Consider the following 24,008-nt stretch of genomic DNA (forward strand, 5'->3'; position numbering starts at 1 on the left):
GGATGCTGTTTTCCTGCGACAGCATTTCATGTCAATATACTCGACGGTGGGGAAGGCTTTACCTTTTTTGGGCCATATCAAAGGTGGGGATGAATCAGCATACAGGAGAGAGTTTGAAAATTTGGCAGAGTGATGTCATAACAACCTCTCACTCAATGTCAGCAAAAACCAAGGAGCTAATTGTAGGCTTCAGGAGAGGAAAACCAAAGGTCCATGAGCCAGTCCTCAACAGAAGATCAGAGGTAACTTTAAATTCCTGGGTGTCACTATCTCAGAGGATCTGTCCTGGACCCATCATATAATTGCAAAGAAAGCACAGCAGCACCTCTACTTCCTTAGAAGGCTGTGGAGATTTGGCATGTCATGAAAAACCTTGACGAACTTCTATAGATGTGTGATTGAAAGTATGCTGACTGGCTGCATTATGGCGTGGTATGGAAACACCAATGCCTTTGAACGGAAAATCCTACAAAAGGTAGTGGATTCAGCCTAGTACATAACAGTAAAGCTCTCCCAAACATCGAAGACAACAAACTGTTGAACTTGATGGACTGGGCCAGTGATCCAACAACGAAACTGATGAAGAACATAAACATATGTTTGAAGAAATTGCAAGACCTACAACAGATCACAAAGGAAAAATGGTGGAGAATTAAAGCAGCTGAATCAGATATTGCTCAATTCTACGGACTACTGAAAATACACAGGGAACATACCACTACGACCAATTGTGTCATTCCCTGGCACACCTACATACAACTTAGCAAAGGACTTGTGGAGACGGCTGAAACATTTGATCGCTGAATCCCAGTACTCAATCAACAACACTCTACAATTCCTGGAGAAACTCAAGAATATGTGAATGAGGATGACAAGATAATGGTTTCCTTCAATATCACCTCACTGTAAACATCGGTCAGTTTGGAATTTGCACAAGAAACTGTTGCAGAACAATCAATAAGTGGGACACTCAGGATAGAAGGCATATGTGAACTTCTCAATCTGTGCTTATCAATCTACTTCAAGTTTGATGGAGAAGTTTACAAACAGATGAAAGGTGTACCAATGGGATTTCCTATCTCTGGCTTAGTTGCAGAAGTCAGAATGCGGAAATTAGAAAATACAATTATACCAGAATTCAAACCCAGACTCTGGGTGCACGATGTAGACAACACCTTTGTGATAATCAAGGAAAATGATGTACAAATGATGCATCAGCTGCTAAATAATATCTTTAATGACATCAAGTTCACAATGGAAATTGAAAAAGAAAGCCAGCTTGCATTCTTGGATGTTCTTATCAAGAGGACTACTGCTGGTCAATTACAGACATCCGTCTACAGGAAAGCAACACACACTGATCAGATTCTGAATTTCAATAGCAATTACCCAAACAGTCACAAACAAAGCTGCATGAAGACCTTATTCAAGATGATGGAGTCCCATTGCAACACCATAGATATAAAACTAGAAGAAGAAAAGCACCTCTTCAAGACCTTTCAACAGAATGGATATCCAAGAAGCTTCATCTGAAGGTGCCTCAAGGTCAGAAACCTGAATATGCAAACTACATGAATAACAAATAAATGAATTGTATTGCCAGACATAAAGAATGTCTCGGAAATGACGGAAAGATTGCTTCAGCAACACAACATCACAGTTGCTCACAAACTGACTGCAATTTTGAGGAGGAACCTATCAAAACTCAAAAATGCAACAAAATGTGACTGATAGAATAAATTGAATCTACAAAATCCAGTGTATTGACTGGGACAAGTACTACTTTGGTCAAACAGGAAGAAAACTATCAACCAGGCTACGTGAGCATCAGCGAGCAAGCAGAAGGCATGATCCACTCTCGCTAGTATCAGCTCATGAAGACGAAGAAGGACACCATTTCAAATAGACAACAGCCAGAGCCTTGGCTCAAGCAAGAACAAGAAAAGAACAATAATTTCTCGAAGCTTGGTTGTCTACAGAAGGACCCATCAGCAAACACATAGACATAGATCTGGTATATGAACCCTTACGGAGAAAAGAGAAATTACGATGTCAATAATCAACGAATCGCCAGTCATCTTGGGATCTGGACAACAAAGCAAACACTTCCAATGGACCTCCCTCAAAATTAGCCAATCTGAATATTGTACTGCTGAACTGTTCACAGTGTTTTGAACTGCCAATTAGATCACAACATCTAATCAATATGCATTTGGACAGCACACACAAAATGCTGGAGGAACTCAGCAGGCCAGGCAACATTTATGGGAAAAAGTACAGTCGACATTTCAACCGAGACTCTTTGGCAAGGAAGAGGAGTAGATTTAAAAGGTGGGGGAAGAGAGAGAGAAACACAAGGTGATATGTGAAACCGGGTTTGGGGGGGGATGAGGTAAAGAGTTGGGAAGTTGATTGGTGAAAGAGATACAGGGCTGAAGAAGGGGGATACATGGCTGTAGCAGCGGGTCTGGGTATGCAAGTAGTCGAAGAGTCAGAAAGTAGTAGAGATCACAGAGGGGGAGCAGTGAGAGAGGGTTTCACAGAACTCCCATCGAAGGAAACATTTAAACTTCTTCAGGGTAGGTATCCCCAGAAAAGACTTCACAGTTTCATAATCCAATCACAAACAAGAGAAACTCTGCAGATGCAGGAAATCCAAGCAACACACACAAAATGCTGGAGGAACTCTGCGGGCCAGGCAGCATCTATGGAAAAAAGTACAACCAATGTTTCAAGCTGAGATCCTTTGGCAGGACTGGAGAAAAAAAGATGAGGAGTAGATTTCTGCTGCCTGGCCTGTTGAGACTTTTAAATCTACTCCTCATCTTTTTTGTCTCTCCCTCTGTCCCAAGCACATCCTTCTTTATGAACAGAAACTAGACCTGTCCATATAGTGCAGGTAAATATAGTCTTAGAGCCCCGTAAGCAGAATGAAAGCAATAAGAAAAAGGATGAGACAGAGATACTGATGCATGCAGCAGAGGGACACAACTGTGAAGTTCTGGGTTCAGGATGTGTGTCTAATTTTGATAGCCAGTAAACTCAACTCCTGAATTCCTGGCTAGGCTAGGAATACGTTTGCATACTTTCACTGCATGGTAGTTTTATCACTTCAGGACAGACTCAGTTAAGAAAATCCGAGTTTATGTTCATTATTGCATAGGGAGCATCCTGCAAATTGAAACATTGAACTTTCACTTACCTCTTATCAGCTTCTTCCATATCTTGGTACACACAGTTTGTACTGTACTCGCTTTTCGCAAAGGTCCTGATTTTGGGATAATCCTCCTTGCCAGTCTGTGCCTTTAACATCTTTCTCTGAAATGCAATTTGAGCTGCTTGTTTATATTGAGCCCGACTATAGGCAATTTGTTGCCTCACTTCTTCAAGGGATTGCAGAAAAAACATTTCTACATCGGTGCGCTGGTCCAAGATGTTTTTAGCAAGTTTCTTCACCCGGTTCATTTCTTTATCTTTCAGCTTAATTACTTCCCCTAGCCTTGAGATCTCTACCTGGCTGGTTGCCATTTTAAAGTCATTTTCTTTCTTTATCTTCTGTTTCGCTGTCTCAAACTCAGCCGCCATGTGTCCCAAAGCTTTCTCCAGGTTCTCAACCTTTGTTTGAAGCTCATTGATCTTTTCTCTCTGCTGCTTGCTGTCTGACACTTTCTCTTTCACTAATTGCTCATTGGTTTCCTAGAATGAGAAATATCCTAATTGAACATCAATTCAGTCTGAACAAAAACAATTGCAAGAAGTTGCATTAAAGGTTCAAAGTTCAAAGTAAGTTTATTCTCAAAATATGTATATGTCACCATAAACTACCCTGAGATTCATTTTCTTGCAGGTATTCACAGTAGATCTCCAAGAGGACCACAACCTTGTCGTAGGGTTGGAGACTTGCGTGCCTCACTGACCTGGAGAGCCAGGTTGGCTTGTGCTTTGGCTCTTGGTTGGTCACCCATGCCAAACAGGTCAAAGGGAAGAGGCCAGACTTAGAATGGTCCAGTGGTCCTCCAGGTTCGGGGGTTCAGCTCAGGGCTAACAACCCTGACTGGTCAAACAAAATTGTAATGGAAACAGCAACGAAAAATCCTTCTATACAGACAGAGATGGAGGACCTACCTATACTGCTGCCCTAAAAGCCTGCAGTATTACGGGCAGTAAGTAAGTAAGTATTCACAGTAGAACAAAGAAATACAATAGACTCAATGAAAAACTACACACAAGTAAGACTGACAGAACAGCCAAAGTGCAAAAGAAGCCAAACTGTGCCGATACAATATTAAACATAATAATAAATAAGTAAATACTACTGAGAACATGAGCTGTAGAGTCTTAAAGTCTAAAGGAAGTGGATTAGGAAATAAAATCAGAAATTAAAAAGGTTTACAAACTGTGGTCTAGAATGAAAGCAGTGACTTAATGAACTAAAAATATTATTCGGTGCTGATAAACAAATTCAAAAGATTACTGAAATTCGTCTGGTAAAAACAGTCATGGTACATTAAATTCAGAAATATTCAAGTGGAAAATTACCAGGAAATCACTTTGAACTCTGTCAAGTTCAAAGGCCTTTTATCATCTTTATTTTTGATTTTGCTACTTGCCTCCCAAGAGGCCTTAATGATAGGTGCAAACAACATGCTTCATGGTGACTTCAGAAATAAAATTGACATTTATCAATCTTTTGGAAATTGCTAGCATTATCTGACACTGTAATATTTACCTGATAACGAGGACTGTGACGAAGGTTGTCCAAGTTTACAACAGGTTATTATTAATCTGATAAGAGGTCAAAGGAATGGCAGATGGACTTTTAACTCCAACAAGTGCAATGAGATGTACTTTGGGAAGTTAACCATGCAGGATCTACACAATGAATGGTAGAACTTTGGGGTGATTTGTTGAACAGAGCACTCGGGGGTACAAGTACTTAATTCTCTAGAAGTGCCAAAATGCCAGGCACCTTTGGCATTTTTAGAGTGCCAGGATGTTGAAAAAGGTGTATGGCATCACTAACTGAGACACTGAGTAGAAGAATTGGGACAACATGTTACAGTTGTACAAAATGTTGATTAGGCCATATTTGGAGTATTGTGTGTACTGTGGGTTGCCACAAAGATGTAATTAATGGAAAGGGTGCCAAAAATTTCACAGTAATATTGCATGGGCTTAAGTTGAAAGAAGAGGCTGGATAGGCTGTGTCTATTTCTCCTGGAGCAAAGGAGGATGAGAGGTGACATGATAGAGGGTTTAAGAAATTCTGAGTGGGTAGATGACCAGATTCTATTTCCCAGAGTCTGATGGGGTATCTAAAATTAGATGGTACATGTTTACGGTGTGGGGGAGGAAGTTTAAAGAGTACTTAGTTTTCAACAGAAAGAGCAGTTGGTATCTGGAGGATGCGGTGGAAGCAGGAACAGTAATGACATTTAAGAAGCATCTAGACAAGTTCTTGAATGAGCAGGGTATAGAAGGATATGGAAGTAGTACTGCATAGACAGGCATGATGGACCAAAGGGCTGCTTCTATGCTGTACAACTCCGACTCCAAATGAATCCCACAATGATTAGCAATTTTCTCACCTCCTCACCTGACAATACCGTAACCTGGACCAAAGGTTCCAATCAGTGTGGAAGGTGATCTAGCTATAACATGGTTTCAAATGGTTCCAAAACAGGGCATTGTCCCTTGTGCTAAAGATAATCAGATTTCCTAATGATGATCCATCAACACAGGAACTTGCTTTCACTGCTAAGCACTGGTATTTGTCCAGAAATATAAGAATTCACCAGTAACAATAGATTTTTAAAGATTTCATTCCTGGTTCAGTGCAGTGCAGTTATGAAAAAACCCCATGTAAACCAGTTGCCTTTCAAGATTAAGATCAATGAGAAATCCTATTCCTATCTCTTGTGCCTCCTGTATTTTCGTGGAGAATGAAACTAAAGAAGAGATTCTTGCTAAAGATGAGCTTTATTTATCATATATACATTGAAACATAGAGTGAAATGTGTCAAATTGTTAAAATTTTGCGGGTCAGTCTGCAAGTGTTGCCATGCTTCTGACACCAACATGGCATGCCTGTGACTCACTAACCCTCATCTCTTCTTTGGAATGAGGTAATAATCCGGAGCACACAGACGAAATGCATGTGGTCACGGGGAGAATGTACAAATTCCTTTCAGGCATTGGCAGGAATTGAACCCCTAATGCTGTAAAGTGACGAGCTAACTGCTACGCTATCATGTTGCCCTAATACTGTAATTCAAACTAACCTGCAATCCAGCTCACGGGTCTAAACTCAATCACCTAGATTTCTTGGTAATGGGAATTCTTCATTTCTATTTGTGGAGTTGGGTTTTACAAAGAGGAAAAATGTTACAAGATGTTCATTGTATGCAAAACCTTTTCACTGGCAAGCTGTGTGTTTTTATCTTCTAGAGCCTTGTAGCTCTTCCTCCTTTGTTCTTCTTCCATCTTGTAGATCTTTATTGTCTCATGTAGTCTTACATTTTCTTTAAAGACACTTTGAGCCCTTTCGTTAAGATTCCTGTGGAAGGAGAGATACAGAATTTGATATGATTAGTCAATACTTACACCGATTTGTTCCAGCAAGAATAGATCAGTGTTGGATCCCCTAGTGTTTGACGTATATATTAACAATTTGGATGGAAAATGTAAGTAGCACGATTAGTAAGTTTGCAAATGACCAAAATAAGTGGTATGGTACACAATGAAGAAAGTTATCTAAGATTGTACCAGGATCACAATCAACTGAGAAAGTGACCCAAGCAATGGCAGGTGGAATTTAATTTAGACCAACGGGAAATAATGCATTTTGGAAACAAACTAGTGCAGGATTTGTGCAGAAATGTCAGGGTGCTGGGGAGTGTTGTAGAACAGCAGAGCTTAGGAGTCAAACACATACTGTAATTCCATGTAAATGGCAACACAGGTAGACAGAACACTCGGCTACATCAGGTGAGGCTTTGAGTACAACAGGTGAGACGTCATGTTAACAGTTGTATAGGACATTGGTGAGACCACACCTGGAATATGGAATGCAGGTCTGTCAGGTTGCCATAATGTAGGAAGGATGTAATTAAGCTAGGAGGGGTGCAGTAAAGGTTCACAAGGATGTTGTTGCAACTGAGGAGCTTGAATAATGAGTAAGCACAGGATAGTCCCAGCCTTTTTTCCCTGGAGCAAAGGATCTTATAGAGATTCATAAACATAATAAGGGGCATAGATAGAGAAACACCAATACTTCTAAAAGGTAACTTGACGAGCAACTAAAATTTGAGCTGGGAAGTAGTATTGACCCAGACAGATACTTCTTATACCTATGTTATTTACTTCTTTAGGGATACAACATGGTAACAGGCCCTGCTGGCTCAAAAAGCCCAAACTGTCTAATTACAGATATGTGCCCCATTAACCTACTAACTCGTATGTTTTTGGAACGGGGAGGCAACTTCTTGATCATTCTGGACTCAATACACCAACTAGCTTCTTTACTGTGATGTTTTTTTTATGAGGTGTTCATATCTGATTAGCAAATTATAGTGTTCCTGTTAAAGTGGTTCTTCCAGCTAGAGTGAAATTCAAAGAAAAAATCTGCAGGTGTTAGAAATCTGAAAAAATATGGAAAAACTCATGGATCAGGCAAATATTCTGCTGGATTCAATTTCAATACATGAGTGCTAAGGTGTACATCTTTGTACTTCTGTAGAATGGCAGTTCACAACATCGATCTTGCCAGCAAAACCCAGATCCTGAAATGCACTTTAGACAGAACTATACACATTGTCAATATGTTGCATCAGCAGTGTTCCCTTGTTTACAAGAATTGTATCCAAGCTGTCTCCACTTTAGCATGAGAGCACTCTGCTTGAATTAGAAGACTGGGTCTTGAGAACAAAATACTTCTCCACTTCCCAATGTAGCACAAGGGAATAATGCTATATTGCCACAGCTGCAAATTTTCAATTGGACATTAAGCTGAGAATCCTTTTTCTCTTAGAGAAAACTATAAGATCACACTGCACCATCTGAAAAAGAATAGAAGAGCTCCACATGACATCCAAAGTAATATTCATTTCTTGATCAGCATCTGGAGACAGATTATCCCATCCTTTCCTCAGGCTTTTTCCACTGTGTTTGGATGAGACTAGAACCAGAGGTCATAGATTATGGGTGAAAGGTGAAATATTTAAGGCAGACTTGAGGGAGAATTTCTTCACTCGGAGGGTGGTGTGAGTGTGTAACAAGCTGACAGCAGAAGTGGTGAATGCAGGTTTGATTTCAACATTTAAGAGAAGTTTAGGCATGGGTGAGAGGGGTATGGAGGGGGATGGTCCAAGCGTGGGTTGATGGAACTAGAGAATAATAGTTTGGCACAGACTAGATGGGCTGAAGGGTCTCTTTCTGTGCTGTGGTGCTCTATGACTCCATGACTCCCCATATATAATTCATCTTCTACATTACCTACACTCTAACAGCTTCAAAAGTACAGCCGGAGAGTGAGAAACACAGAATTAATATTCCCCCACTGGGAATCTTAACTCTGATTCGTTTTTTTTCTTCTCTCTCTCCCTCTCTCCCTCCCCCTCTCCTCCCCTCCCCCTCCCCTTCCACCACCTCCCCTCCCCCACTCCCCCTCCCCTCCCCCTCCCCTCCTCCATCACCCTCCTCCCCTCCCCCTCCCCTCCTCCCCTCCCCTCCCCCTTCCACCACCTCCCCTCCCCCTCTCCCCTCCCTGAGTATTTGCAGTGTTTTCTGATTTTATTTTGGATCTACAGCATCTGCAGGCTTTTTCTTTGCATTTTTATTGTTTGCAAATATATTTGAAATGGAACTTTACTGAAGTAAATTGAGGAAGATCTGGAAAAACTATTGCAGGCAAACTCTTACTTAACGGCTTCAGTGTGAGCCTGCTCACTCAGCTGATTCAGCCTCTGCTCTGCCTCCCGCTCCAGACGGACCTAAAATTAAAAGTCAATACTACTGAATGCATTAATACTATTACAATGTAATGTGACTACATTTTTCTCATTCTGTTAGAACATCGAACATAGAAATTTACAGCACATTACAGGCCCTTTGGCCCACAATTTTTTGTCAACCATGCAACCTATTCTAGAGACTGCCGGGAATTTCTGTAGCACATAGCCCTCTATTTTGCTAAGCTCCATGTACAGTGGCATACAAAGGATTGGGCACCCCTGGTCAAAATTTCTGTTACTGTGAATAGGTTAAGTGAGTAGCAGATGAACTCAACTCCAAGAGTCATAAAGTTAAAGATGAAACATTCTTTTCAACATTTTAAGCAAGATTAGTGTATTATTTTCGTTTTGTACAATTTTAGAGTGAAAAAAGGAAAGGAGCATCATGCAAACGTTTGGGCACCCCAAGAGATTTGAGCTCTCAGGTAACTTTTACCAAGGTCTCAGACCTTAATTAGCTTGTTAGGGCTATGGCTTGTTCACAGTCATCATTAGGAAAGGCCAGGTGATGCAAATTTCAAAGCTTTATAAATACCCTGACACTTCAAACCTTGTCTCAACAATCAGCAGCCATGGGCTCCTCTAAGCAGCTGCCTAGCACACTGAAAATTAAAATAAATGATGCCCACAAAGCAGGAGAAGGCTATAAGAAGATAGAAAAGTGTTTTAAGGTAGCCGTTTCCTCAGTTCGTAATGTAATTAAGAAATGGCAGTTAACAGGAACAGTGGAGGTCAAGTTGAGGTCTGGAAGACAAAGAAAATTTTCCAAGAGAACTGCTCGTAGAATAGCTAGTAGAAAAGCTCCTGTTTGACTGCAAAAGACCTTCAGGAAGATTTAGTAGACTCTGGAGTGGTGGTGCACTGTTCTACTGTGCAGCAACACCTGCACAATTATGACCTTCATGGAAGAGTCATCAGAAGAAAACCTTTCCTGCATCCTCACCACAAAATTCAGCATCAGAAGTTTGCAAAGGACATCTAAACAAGCCTGATGCATTTTGGAAACAAGTCCTGTGGACTGATGAAGCTAAAATAGAACTTTTTGGCCTCAATGAACAAAGGTATGCTTGGAGAAAAAAGGGTGCAGAATTTCATGAAAAGAACACCTCTCCAACTGTTAAGCACAGGGGTGGATCAATCATGTTTTGGGCTTGTGTTGCAGCCAGTGGCACGGGGAACATTTCACTGGTAGAGGGAGGAATGAACTCAATTAAATACCAGCAAATTCTGGAAGCATACATCACACCGTCTGTAAAAAAGCGTGAAGATGAAAAGAGGATGGCTTCTACAACAGGATAATGATCCGAAACACACCTCAAGATCCACAATGGACTACCTCAAGAGGCGTAAGCTCTAGGTTTTGCCATGGCCCTCGCAGTCCCTTGACCTAAACATCATCCAGAATCTGTGAATAGACCTCAAAAGAGCAGTGAATGCAAGATGGCCCAAGAATCTCACAGAACCAGAAGCCTTTTGCAAGGAAGAATAGGCAAAAATCCCCCAAACAAGAATTGAAAAACTCTTAGCTGGCTACAGAAAGCGTTTACAAGCTGTGATACTTGCCAAAGGGGGTGTTACTAAGTACTGCCATGCAGGGTGCCCAAACTTTTGCTTTGGGCCCTTTTCCTTTTTTGTTATTTTGAAACTGTAAAAGATGGAAATAAAAAAGTAATCTTGCTTAAAATATTAAAGAAATGTGTCATCTTTAACTTTATGCCTTTTGGAAATCAGGTCATCTTTTACTCGCTTAGCTATTCACAATAACAAAAATTTTGACCAGGGGTGCCCAAACCTTTGCATGACACTGTACCTATCTAATGGCCTCTCAAAAGACGCTATTGTATCCGCTTCCACTACTGCCACCAGCATTGCATTCCACACACCCACCACTCTCTGTGGGAAAAACTCACCCCTGACATCCCCTCGGTACCTATTTCCAAGCACCTTAAAACTACACCCCCTTGTGTTAGCCATTTCAGCCCTGGGAAAAAGCCTCTGGCTATCCACACAATCAGTGCCTCTCATATTATACACCTCTATCAGGTCACTTCTTATTCTCTGTTGCTCCAAGGAGAAAAGGCCAAGTACACTCAACCTATTCTCATAAGGTACACCCTCCAATCCAGGCAGCATCCTTGTAAATATGCTTTGCACTCTCTCTGTAGTATCCACATTCCTCCTGTAGTGAGGTGAGGTGACCAGAACTGAACACAGTACTCCAACACCAAGGTCTCATATGACCATAACATTACCTCACGGCTCTTGAACTCAATCACACGGTTGATGAATGCCAACACACCATATGCCTTATCAACAACACTGTCAACCTGCACAGCAGCTTTGAGTGTCCTAACGACACGGACCCCAAGATCTCTCAAATCCTCCATGCTATCAATAGTCTTACCATTTATATTACTTTAATGAATTAAAGTTCTGTGCTATTTGCTGAAAAAGTGCTTTACTACTTACTCAAAAATAATTGCAAATTACTTTAAAACTACAAAAAGCATAATTATAACATAGAATATAGTACATAGAACACAATACAAGCCCTTCGGCCCACGATTTTATGCCGACCTTTTAATCTATTCTGTGATCAGTCTAACCCTTTCCTCTCATGTAGTTCTCCATTCTTCTTTCACCTATGTGCCTATCTATGAGTTTCTTTAAAGGTTCCCGATGTATTTGCCTCTACCACCAACCCTGGCTATGCAATCATTCACTTATCATTCTCTGTGTAAAAAATTTTCCTCTGACATCCTCCCTATTCTTTCCCCCAGTCACCTTAAAATTATGCCCTCTCATTTTAGCCATTGCTGCACTGGGATAAAGGGGCTGGCTATCCACTCAATCTGGGCCTCTTATAATCTTATACACCCCTTTCATGAGAATGCTACCATCTCATCTTCCTTCACTCAAGAGAAAAGTTCTAGCTCACTCAATCTTTCCTCATAAGACATGCTCTCCAATCCAGGCAGCATCCTTGTAAATCTCTTCTACACTCTCTCTAAAGCTTCCACATCCTTCCTGTAATGAGGTGACCAGAACTGAAGACAATAGTCCAAGAGAGAGCTTATGTGGACAAAATCACTGGCACAGACCAGAAAGGCCTGCTTCCATGCCATAACACTGTGATGGCATGAATACTTTTCTTTAATTGCAAATAATATTAACAAAGGGTCCTCCCTGGGTCCGTTAGGTCAATGTTGGGCTCAACATTGTGGGGGACCGTCAACAGAGTTACAGTCATTATCACACATATCTTGGCGAGTCTGGTGTAAAGTCCTAACACTCAAATTTAGCACGTCTCAGGTTTTATCAAATGATGATCGTCTCATTGTATGTTTCTGGCATTTTCTCATTTTGTTGTCGTTATAAATATTATTTGTTTAATCCTGAGAGCAACAGGTTTCAATGGCATAACTGTTAATTGAATTTATATATTGTGGAGCTCAGTAGCTCTTCTCAATCAATACCCATTGTTTGAAACCTATAATCTATTAAAATGCTTTCTCACTACTTAAGTAAGATATTTATATTTTCCTTCCTGGTGAAATTATATTTAAATTATAAATGTAAATTTATAAAGAGTGTGTGTGTGTGTATAAACTGCATATATCACCAAAGCAAAATGACTCAGTCCTTACTCTTGCTTCCCCTCCCCATGCCCCAACCTGCATCCGTCCTCTTTTGCCACAAGCTAGCCCCTTCCCTCTAACTCTTTCTGAAATCTTTTTTTTGACAATAAGAGGTCTGAAACACATGAAAGGAGGGGAGAAGGAAAGGTCCCCTTTGTACAGCTGCAGAGTACTTTCTGTCACCAGTCACATGCCAATATTTGCAATTGTAGACAGGCCAAAAATTAATTAGTGTTAGACTAGATTTTTGGCTACCAATGACATACCTTTCCTTCAAAAAATTTGTTTTCCAGCTGCCTCAGTGTTTCTTTGTGTTCTTTGTTTGCTGTGTTCATAGCCTCTTTTATCTGAGATGACAATAAAAAAATTGAAAAAACATTTATTTTGTTCTTGTATCACCCCAGATTCGCAACGATGTAACAGATCTCTTTTCTATGCAATGGTACTTTTTGGAAAGAAGTTAAATGAATACTTGACTGTTTTCATGGGCAAATGGAAACATCTCACCATAGGTACTATGTTGAAGAAAAGGATGAGAGATCATCCTTCAAAGGAAACTGATGATGTGGTTACATATCATTGTCTGTTTGCAATTTGAAACCATAATTACAACAGTGATTGCACCTTGAAATCAGTGCATTCACTCGTATGTAAATTGTTAAAGGTGCTAGTACAATACTGTAGTTTTTTTTGAAACAACAAGTCACCATTTAGCAACATCTAACAGCGAAGACTGAGACCATGCATTCTTCTGTACTGTTATGAGAATACACATAAAATTAAGATGTTTGCTGGCCTGGGCTAGCATCAGTGGCATCAGCAGTTGGTCTGCCACCTGCCCTCAGGGGAAGGAGAGATAAGGAACAATGGAGCAGCGTCTGGAGATGTGTAATGAAGGGATGTGGGAGGAAGAGCTGTCTGGAGCGGCTCCCCCCTTTGAACCCTGAACTGTTTGAAGTGATGGACAGGCGATACCCCAGCAGGGGGATAAAAAGGTACAGGTTCGCTAAGACAGACACACACGCCACCCGAGGTAACGAGACCCTGGAAGCGGTACGCTTCTCACGAGTGGGTGGAAAGGTACGATCAGCGGGAACCCGGTGTGTGTCCGCCCTTGCCTGGGTGCCGGGTTCACTGCAGAGGATCGACCGCATCTGGAGGAGGGGTCACAGTCGGTGACCTCAGGTGACATCACCAAGGACCCGCCCAAATGCTGTTTGTGAGCCATCTCGCTGGTCTGTGAGTGAAGCTGTGCTGAATGATGAGTTGTTCCTATTCTATGTCTCTCTTCCCCCACCTTGTCCATCGCCATGGCAACGATTACTGCGAACTGAACTACTAAACTGGACTGAACTTTGAGTCATTTTGAAATTGGTCATTTACCCCTAGACAACGATAGAGCTTGAGTGATGCTGTTATCTTAATTCTGTGCACATGTGTGGTTATCATTGTTGAATTGTTGCATTTATTATCCTTTCGATTACTGTGTTGCTTGTTTCTTTAATAAAACTTTCTTAGTTCTAGTACTCCAGACTCCAACTGAGTGATCCATTTCTGCTGGTTTGGCAACCCAGTTACGGGGTACGTAACAGTACCAACACAGAGGCTGTGTACAAGAAGGGCCAGAGTCACCTTTACTTCCAGAGGAGATTGAGGTCTTTTGGAGTATGCAGGCCTCTCCTTCACATGTTCTACCAGTGTGTTGTTGTCAGTACAATCTTCTATGCGGTGGTGTGCTGGGGCAATGGCATCAACACGGATGATGCCAAATGGCTCAATAAACTGATTAGAAAGGCTGGCTCTGTTATAGGAGTCAAACTGGACAAAATGGAGACTGTGGTAGAACAACGGACGCTACGGAAAATCCTGACAATTCTGGACAATGTTTCTCACCCTTTGCATGCCACCTTGGCTGAACAGAGAAGCACTTTTAGTAACAGATTGTTGGCCAGAAGAAACTTCAGTCTGATCAAGGACAGGGGAAGCAGACAAGCCAGATGTCTTTGCTTCCCCCATTTTGTGGACTCTGAACGATTTCTTGCTCTTGGATAATCTAATCAGAGCAACTGAATATGGACACAGGAAGCTTCAGGTAATGATCTGCTAAACTTGAGACCATTCTCAAACAAATAGCCATTTGTTATGTAAAGGGCATGGACTCTGAACTGTTTCTTGCTCTGGGACAACCTAATCGGAGCAACGGTCTCCTCTGAGACCATTCTCAAAGGAATAACTACTTCTTATGCAAAATGCCAGACTTGCAATCGGTAATCTTGTTAGACTCTGTCTGGGTTGCCTCATTTAACTGGTTTGGACCAGTCAGAGTGTAAAGACACAAATGCACATGGCTGGGATGGGCAGAGCCATGGAACAATGTTGGCTGTAGCCCTGTACAATGACCCAGTAAGAAGGTGATCCAGGTAAGTCAGGTAACCTTGAGCCAGTGGGATGGAGATCCAATGGTTCAATTGATGAGGAACAGTACAAGACTCAGGAGCTCCAAATACGCAGGGGCGATAACTCTCCAGCAGCCAGAGACCAGCCATCGCGGACAAGGAGGACCCCACGGACACGTGGAGATTGGGACCACGAGGAATGCCTGGCCAGCGTAGGCTCGTTTCCCAGGTAATGCCTTTTCTCTTCATTGACTGTTCATGGACTGCCAGGGATTTCTAGTAGGGTGCACACAGAGACAGTTTGTGAACTCACGTGCTTTTAGTTGAAACAATAGAAGTTACTTGTCGTTAACTACAGATTCTTTGTGCCTCGCTGATCATTATTACAAGGGGTGATTCTTGTAACAGGACTAAGACAACTCTGCCGCTCCAAAGAGTGTTACGAGGTCATTCTTACCCTCGGCCATTAGGCTCTATAATGAGTCAACCTATAACTGGGTTATAACTCCTGTTGGACTGTTTGAGGTAACTTATTTTTTTATTCTTTCTTACTTCTCCTCTAATACTTGTATATTTATATATCTGTGCACTTGTAATGCTACCATGACACTGTAATTTCCTTAAGTGTACATATTTGATCCCTTACTTGAAATTACTGCTAGAATGTAGAAGTACCAGCAAGGAAAATCTTAAATGGTAAAAGTACGGGTTGGAAAAGACTAAGTGGATTTTTTTTTTGTTTCCACAAATAAACTGATCAATTTTCTAAGAGAAATAAATTTTAACTGACGCATTTAATTTTCTCTCCTTACCCCGTTTTCACTTATTGTCGTAAATTTATATTTACAATGGATTCCAGTTAATTAGACCACTGGTTAATCAGGGCAGCTGCTTATTTGGGACAACTATAAAAGAATAAAAATGAATCGAGAAAATAGCCAGAATTTCCTTTGTTTATTTGGGACACTATGCTGCTTAATTGGAGCAGGAGACAGTTACCAGTTTCTAACTAGTGTCAGTCACATGCATTTGCATGACTTTTAGACACTACACCATGCTAAGAGTGAACACTCTTTAAATAATGTCAGTTGTGTGCACTGTGTTCAAAAAACAGTGATTTTTGTCACTGATAGTTGGTGAGAGATAATCAGTAAGACAATTTAGAACTGCTTTGTTGACTGCGTTTTCAAGCTTTCAGGCCTGGAGTTGCCTAAAACAGCTGGGAGTGAAAATGAAACAACTTCACTACTTTAACGAGTTAGGAACTACAAAGAATTTAAAGGTATTGACAATCATCTTGAATATTACAATGGAAATGAAGATTTGGAGGATGCAATCATTGATAGGATTGTATGAAGGTAATCCATATCTAGACTAGGTGTCGGCATCAATTTATGTTTATTTACAGTCAATCAAAAGAACATGGCAAGGAACATACTTTATACTTTATCACCAAACAATTGATACTAGAACGTACGATCATCACAGCGATATTTGATTCTGCGCTTCACGCTCCCTGGAGTACAAATCGATAGTAAATATTAAAAATTTAAATTATAAATCATAAATAGAAAATAGAAAAGGTTAAGTAAGGTAGTGCAAAAAAACCGAGAGGCAGGACCGGATATTTGGAGAGTACGGCCCAGATCCGGGTCAGGATCCGTTCAGCAGTCTTATCACAGTTGGAAAGAAGCTGTTCCCAAATCTGGCTGTGCGAGTCTTCAAGCTCCTGAGCCTTCTCCCGGAGGGAAGAGGGACAAAAAGTGTGTTGGCTGGGTGTGTCGTGTCCTTGATTATCCTGGCAGCACTGCTCCGACAGTGTGCGGTGTAAAGTGAGTCCAAGGACGGAAGATTGGTTTGTGTGATGTGCTGGGCTGTGTTCACGATCTTCTGCAGCTTCTTTTGGTCTTGGACAGGACAACTTCCATATCAGGTTGTGATGCACCTAGAAGAATGCTTTCTACGGTGCATCTATAAAAATTAGTGACGGTTTTAGAGAACAGGCCAAATTTCTTTAGTTTTCTCAGGAAGTAAAGGTGTTGGTGGGCCTCCTTGGCAGTGGACCCTGCTTGATTGGATCAAGTCAGGTCATTTGTGATATTGACCCCGAGGAACTTAAAGCTTTTGACCTGTTCCACTTGCGCACCGCTGATGTAAATGGGGTTGTGCGGTCCGCTACTCCTTCTGAAGTCAACAACCAATTTCTTCGTCTTGCTGATGTTGAGCGATAGGTTATTGTCTTCGCACCATGCCACCAGGTTCTTAATTTCCTCTCTGTACTCAAACTCATCATTACCCAAGATACACATTGGATTGAATTCCTCCGTTGATAATTATTGGGAACTAATACACAGTTTTATAGTACTGTAGTAGTATTGATAGTATTCTAATTTGTTCTGATTTTTACTTAAATACATAATATATTACTCAGTTAAACAGTAGTTTGTCTTTTCTATACCTCTTTAGCTATTTCCATCAAACTTCAGCTAACTGGAGCAGCTGCTTAATTGGGCCAAAATGTACTGATCCCAATGTGTCCCATTTAACTGGAATCCACTGTATTTGTATATTTCATACTTTATTGTCACCAAACAATTGATACTAGAATGCACAATCATCACAGCAATATTTGATTCTGTGCTTCCCGCTCCCTGAATTACAAATCAATAGTAAATATTAAACATTTAAATTATAAATCATAAATCGAAAATTGAGAAATGGAAAGTAAGGTAGTGCAAAGAAAACGAGAGGCAGGTCTGGATATTTGGAGGGTACGGCCCAGGTCCGGGTCAGGATCCATTCAGCAGTCTTATCACAGTTGGAAAGAAGCTTTTCCCAAATCTGGCCGTATGAGTCTTCAAGCTCCTGAGCCTTCTCCCGGAGGGAAGAGGGACAAAAAGTGTGTTCGCTGGGCGGGTCGCATCCTTGATTATCTTGGCAGCACTGCTCCGACAGCGTGCTGTGTAAAGTGAGCCCACGGACGGAAGATTGGTTTGTGTGATGTGCTGCGCCATGTTCATGATCTTCTGCAGCTTCTTTCGGTCTTGGACAGGACACACAGTATTTGTTCATGGGATATGGATGTCTTGACCATGCACCATTTATTGTCCACCTCTGAGAAGCCAGTAAGGAGTTAATGATGTGTTTCTGGAGTCACACATTTCAACTACAAGGATATCAGTGAACTAGAATTGTTTTTGCAACATTCCAGTACTTTTATGATAAGTCAGATTAGTTTTATTTTTAATTCCAGATTAATATGTACATCTTAATTTAAATTATTCTGTGGATATGGTGAAAGTGAATCCTAAACTAATTTTCTTGGATCAATGATCCAGAGCTCTGCTAATATCGTAACTCAACCATTAGTCCGCCGTGTCACTCCAAAGCAGTGTTGTTCATTTTCCATGTATCGATAAGGAAGGTATATCCAATGTAAAGATTGAGCCAAAGGTGAAACCCCTAGCTTCAAGAAGTGATGGTGCCCAGGTGTAAAAGTTGTTGCATCCTTGCCGTTTGAGGAATAGGACAACTTAGGTTCTTCAGCTGGAGAAAAAACAGGACTGGACGGATTCATTGGGAAAGCTGATCACATTTGAGATCCCCGTTGACCTCAAAGTAAACAAACCTCCCAGTTAGACAGGATGGGTTTGGTAACAACAGGTTTGAATGTTAGATGTAAGTCTCGGAAATAAAGCTAAAATGTTCTTCCCTGTGCCCTGCAGAAGGGTCTTGGCCAGAAATATTAACTGTATATTCATTTCCATAGACGCTGCCTGACCTGTTGTGTTCCTCCAGCATTTTATGACTATTGTTTTGGATTTCCAGTATCTCCAGAATCTCTTGTGTCTGAAATATCCATGAATACTTTTCTCAGGGAAGGTAGTTGCATCATAAACAGATCTCTATTTACTGATGGTGAGTGTGAAGAAAGAATAAGGAAAAACACCTTTAAAAATGGAGATTTGCTATTCAGCTAGAAGAAAATATGTATAAAACAAATTTAGAGCAAAATGGCAACATTCAAACAGAAACTTCTCAAAATAATTAAATAACACAGAATCATTACACTTAAATGACAATTGTTAATAGCTGTTCACCAGTTATATCCTCAATTGCAGAAAAATAATCCAGTATATAATTATTAACAAGTAGTCCTTGTAATTATAGTTAATAATCATAAATAACTTACTTTGTTTAATATTGAGTTATTAATTTCAACAGAACTTTGTTAACACCAGATAACCAGTTTGCGTAATGCTTATGATTTAATTTATACAAGTGCATACATAAACTAACAAGTCTAAATGGACTCACATCATCCAATTCATTTTCCAGGAAAACTTGTTTCTTCCTGAATTCTTTGACCCTGTTCAATTCTCCTTGAATTAGCTGCATTTCTTTCATCTTTTGCAACATTTTGTTTTGCAAATGCTCAGTTTGTTGGGTGTGGATTTCGATCTGTGGAAATGTAAGAGAAGGTTCAAGCAAAGTTGACTGCAATGCAGCTTTTCACTGAAAACACATTCATTATGTAGGCAGTTCCCCTATATTTATGGAGGAAATTTTATTTATGTATCTAATCATAGTAGTTCAACAACAAAAAGCATACAGTATATTTTATGTTTGCAGTACGATCACCAAATATGCAAAAACACTCCTGGTGAACTTAATATCAGAGTGAGCAATTGAGAAGTTAGAAAAAATCTTCCTTACAAAAAGAAATGTTGGACTCTGTACCAAGAAGCAATAATTGGTTGCTTAATAAACAAATGGAAAACTGATATCAGTCTTTCCTTTTCAAACAAATGGTATAAAATGATATAAAATATGAAAGTTGTATGAAATGTATAGGAAACAGGGGGTAAATCAGGTGCTTGAGGAGTATAAGAAGTGCAAGAAAATACTTAAGAAAGAAATCAGGAGGGCTAAAAGAAGACATGAGGTTGCCTTGGCAGTCAAAGTGAAGGATAATCCAAAGAGCTTTTACAAGTATATTAAGAGCAAAAGGATTGTAAGGGATAAAATTGGTCCTCTTGAAGATCAGAGTGGTCGGCTTTGTGCGGAACCAGAGGAAATGGGGGAGATCTTAAATAGGTTTTTTTGCGTCTGTATTTACTAAGGAAGCTGGCATGAAATCTATGGAATTGAGAGAATCAAGTAGTGAGACCATGGAAACTGTACAGCTGTACAGATTAAAAAGGAGAGGTGCTTGCTGTCTTGAGGAAAATTAAAGTAGCTAAATCCCCGGGACCTGACAGAGTGTTCCCTCGGACCTTGGAGGAGGCTAGTGTTGAAATTGAGGGGGCCCTGGCAGAAATATTTAAAATGTCGCTGTCTACAGGTGAAGTGCCGGAGGATTGGAGAGTGGCTCATGTCGTTCCGTTGTTTAAAAAAAGATCAAAAAGTAATCCGGGAAATTATAGGCCGGTGAGTTTAACGTCAGTAGTAGGTAAGTTATTGGAGGGAGTACTAAGAGACAGAATCTACAAGCATTTGGATAAACAGGGGCTTATTAGGGAAAGTCAACATGGCTTTGTGCGTGGTAGGTCATGTTTGACCAATCTGTTGGAGTTTTTCGAGGAGGTTACCAGGAAAGTGGATGAAGGGAAGGCAGTGGATATTGTCTACATGGACTTCAGTAAGGCCTTTGACAAGGTCCCACATGGGAGGTTAGTTAGGAAAATTCAGTCACTAGGTATACATGGAGAGGTGGTAAATTGGATTAGACATTGGCTCGATGGAAGAAGCCAGAGAGTGGTGGTAGAGAATTGCTTCTCTGAGTGGAGGCCTGTGACTAGTGGTGTGCCACAGGGATCAGTGCTGGGTCCATTGTTATTTGTCATCTATATCAATGATCTGGATGATAATGTGGTAAATTGGATCAGCAAGTTTGCTGATGATACAAAGATTGGAGGTGTAGTAGACAGTGAGGAAGGTTTTCAGAGCCTGCAGAGGGACTTGGACCAGCTGGAAAAATGGGCTGAAAAATGGCAGATGGAGTTTAATACTGACAAGTATGAGGTATTGCACGTTGGAAGGACAAACCAACGTAGAACATACAGGGTTAATGGTAAGGCACTCAGGAGTGCAGTGGAACAGAGGGATCTGGGAATACAGATACAAAATTCCCTAAAAGTGTCGTCACAGGTAGATAGGGTCGTAAAGAGAGCTTTTGGTACATTGGCCTTTATTAATCGTAGTATTGAGTATAAGAGCTGGAATGTTATGATGAGGTTGTATAAGGCATTGGCGAGACCGAATCTGGAATATTGTGTTCAGTTTTGGTCACCAAATTACATGTAGGATATAAATAAGGTTGAAAGAGTGCAGAGAAGGTTTACAAGGATGTTGCCGGGACTTGAGAAACTCAGTTACAGAGAAAGGTTGAATAGGTTAGGACTTTATTCCCTGGAGTGTAGAAGAATGAGGGGAGATTTGATAGAGGTATATAAAATTATGATGGGTATAGATAGAGTGAATGCAAGCAGGCTTTTTCCACTGAGGCAAGGGGAGAAAAAAACCCGAGGACATGGGTTAAGGGTGAGGGGGGAAAAGTTTAAAGGGAACATTAGAGGGGGCTTCTTCACACAGAGAGTGGTGGGAGTATGGAATGAGCTGCCAGACAAGGTGGTAAATGTGGGTTCTTTTTTAACATTTAAGAATAAATTGGACAGATACATGGATGGGAGGTGTATGGAGGGATATGGTCCGTGTGCAGGTCAGTGGGACTAGGCAGAAAATGGTTCAGCACAGCCAAGAAGGGCCAAAAGGCCTGTTTCTGTGCTGTAGTTTCTATGGTTTCTATAAAATGATATGCAGCCATGCTGACAAACAAAGTAGAGATATGCTGTAGATTAGGGTAAGCTCCTCTTGTAGTAGAACAGGCTTAAAGGCAGGCTGGATAATTTTTTGCTCTTGCATCTGATAAAAACATTTAAGAACAGATAATTGCAGGATAAAAAGAGCATTCAAAAATTAATCTCACTGCCATGCACTCCTATGACTTAATATTAATCTAATCATCTCTTGATAGGTCATTCTCCCTGGCAAAGCATTCCATGTACAAACAAACATTTAGAAAAAGAACTTTCCTCAAACATACTGTGATTTGAGCTGCGACATAGCATGGCCCTTTGTTACCACGGCCACACATTGTACTGCTAGTTTCAGTATTTTACTCCCTTGCATCCAGAACCAATTACATAAAGTTGGTAGCATAGTGGTTAGCACAACGCTTTACAGTACCAGTGACCCAGGGTTCAATTCCCACCGCTGCCTGTATGGAGTTTGTATGTTCTCCCCGTGACCACGTGGGTTTCCTCCCAGTTTCCTCCTACATTCCAAAGATGTACCAGTGAGTAGGTTAATTGGCTATTGAAAATTGTCCCATGATTAGGCTCGGATTATAGCAAATAATATCAAAGAGGATACTAAAAGCTTTTTCAAGTACATAAAGAGTAAAAGACAGGTGAGAGTTGATATAGGACCGATAGAAAATGATGCTGGAGAAATTGTAATGGGAGATAAGGAGATGGCGGAGGAACTGAACAAGTATTTTGCATCAGTCTTCACTGAGGAAGACATCAGCAGTATACCGAACACTCAAGGGTAGCAGGGAAGAGAAGTATGCGCAGTCACAATTACGACAGAGAAAGTACTCAGGAAGCTGAATAGTCAAAAGGTAGATGAATCTCCCGGACCAGATGGAATGCACCCTTGTGTTCTGAAGGAAGTAGCTGTGGAGATTGTGGAGGCATTAGTGGTGATCTTTCAAAAGGCGATAGATTCTGGCATGGTTCCGGAGGACTGAAGGATTGCAAATGTCACTCCGCTATTTAAGAAGGGGGCAAGGAAGCAAAAAGGAAATTATAGACCTGTTAGCTTGACATCAGTGGTTGGGAAGTTGTTGGAGTTGATTGTCAAGGATGAGGTTACAGAGTACCTGGAGGTATATGACAAGATAGGCAGAACTCAGCATGGATTCCTTAAAGGAAAATCCTGCCTGCCAAACCTATTACAATTTTTTGAGGAAATTACAAGTAGGCTAGACAAGGGAGATGTAGTGGATGTTGTATATTTGGATTTTCAGAAGGCCTTTGACAAGGTGCCACACATGAGGCTACTTAACAAGATAAGAGCGCATGGAATTACGAGAAAGTTACATACGTGGATAGAGCGTTGGCTGATTGGCAAGAAACAGAGAGTGGAATAAAGGAATCCTATTCTGGTTGGCTGCCGGTTACCAGTGGTGTTCCACAGGGGTCCATGTTGGGGCCACTTCTTTTTACATTGTACATCAACGATTTGGATTATGGAATAGATGGCTTTGTGGCTAAGTTTGCTGACGATACGAAGATAGGTGGAGGGGCCGGTAGTGCTGAGGAAACGGAGAGTCTGCAGAGAGACTTGGATAGATTGGAAGAATGGACAAAGAAGTGGCAAATGAAATACAATGTTGGAAAGTGTATGGTTATGCACTTTGGCAGAAGAAATAAACGGGCAGACTATTATTTAAATAGGGAAAGAATTCAAAGTTCTGAGATGCAACGGGACATGGGAGTCCTCATACAGGATACCCTTAAAGTTAACCTCCAGGTTGAGTCAGTGGTGAAGAAGGCGAATGCAATGTTGGCATTCATTTCTAGAGGAATAGAGTATAGGGGCAGGGATGTGATGTTGAGGCTCTATAAGGCACTGGTGAGACCTCACTTGGAGTACTGTGGGCAGTTTTGGCCTCCTTATTTAAGAGAGGATGTGCTGACGTTGGAGAGAGTACAGAGAAGATTCACTAGAATGATTCTGGGAATGAGAGGGTTAACATATGAGGAACATTTGTCCGTTCTTGGACTGTATTTCTTGGAGTTTAGAAGAATGAGGGGAGACCTCATAGAAATATTTCGAATGTTGAAAGGCATGGACAGAGTGGATATGGCAAAGTTGTTTCCCATGATGGGGGAGTC

The 24,008-nt window shown here is 40.9% G+C and overlaps 1 protein-coding gene across 1 annotated transcript in view; it reads right to left on the bottom strand.

Annotated features, from left to right (window-relative positions):
- LOC134344458 (basal body-orientation factor 1-like) overlaps positions 1–24,008 on the bottom strand; it is a 44,012-nt gene that overhangs the window by 12,516 nt on the left and 7,488 nt on the right. Inside the window, exons 4-8 of the mRNA XM_063044288.1 lie at positions 19,363–19,506; positions 12,916–12,996; positions 8,920–8,990; positions 6,412–6,556; positions 3,203–3,696 (exon numbers count right to left, since the gene is read on the bottom strand). Coding sequence (XP_062900358.1) covers positions 3,203–3,696; positions 6,412–6,556; positions 8,920–8,990; positions 12,916–12,996; positions 19,363–19,506 — 935 coding nt within the window. The remainder of the gene's footprint in view (positions 1–3,202; positions 3,697–6,411; positions 6,557–8,919; positions 8,991–12,915; positions 12,997–19,362; positions 19,507–24,008) is intronic.

Source organism: Mobula hypostoma, chromosome 1, assembly GCF_963921235.1.
Source record: "Mobula hypostoma chromosome 1, sMobHyp1.1, whole genome shotgun sequence".
NCBI lineage: Eukaryota > Metazoa > Chordata > Chondrichthyes > Myliobatiformes > Myliobatidae > Mobula > Mobula hypostoma.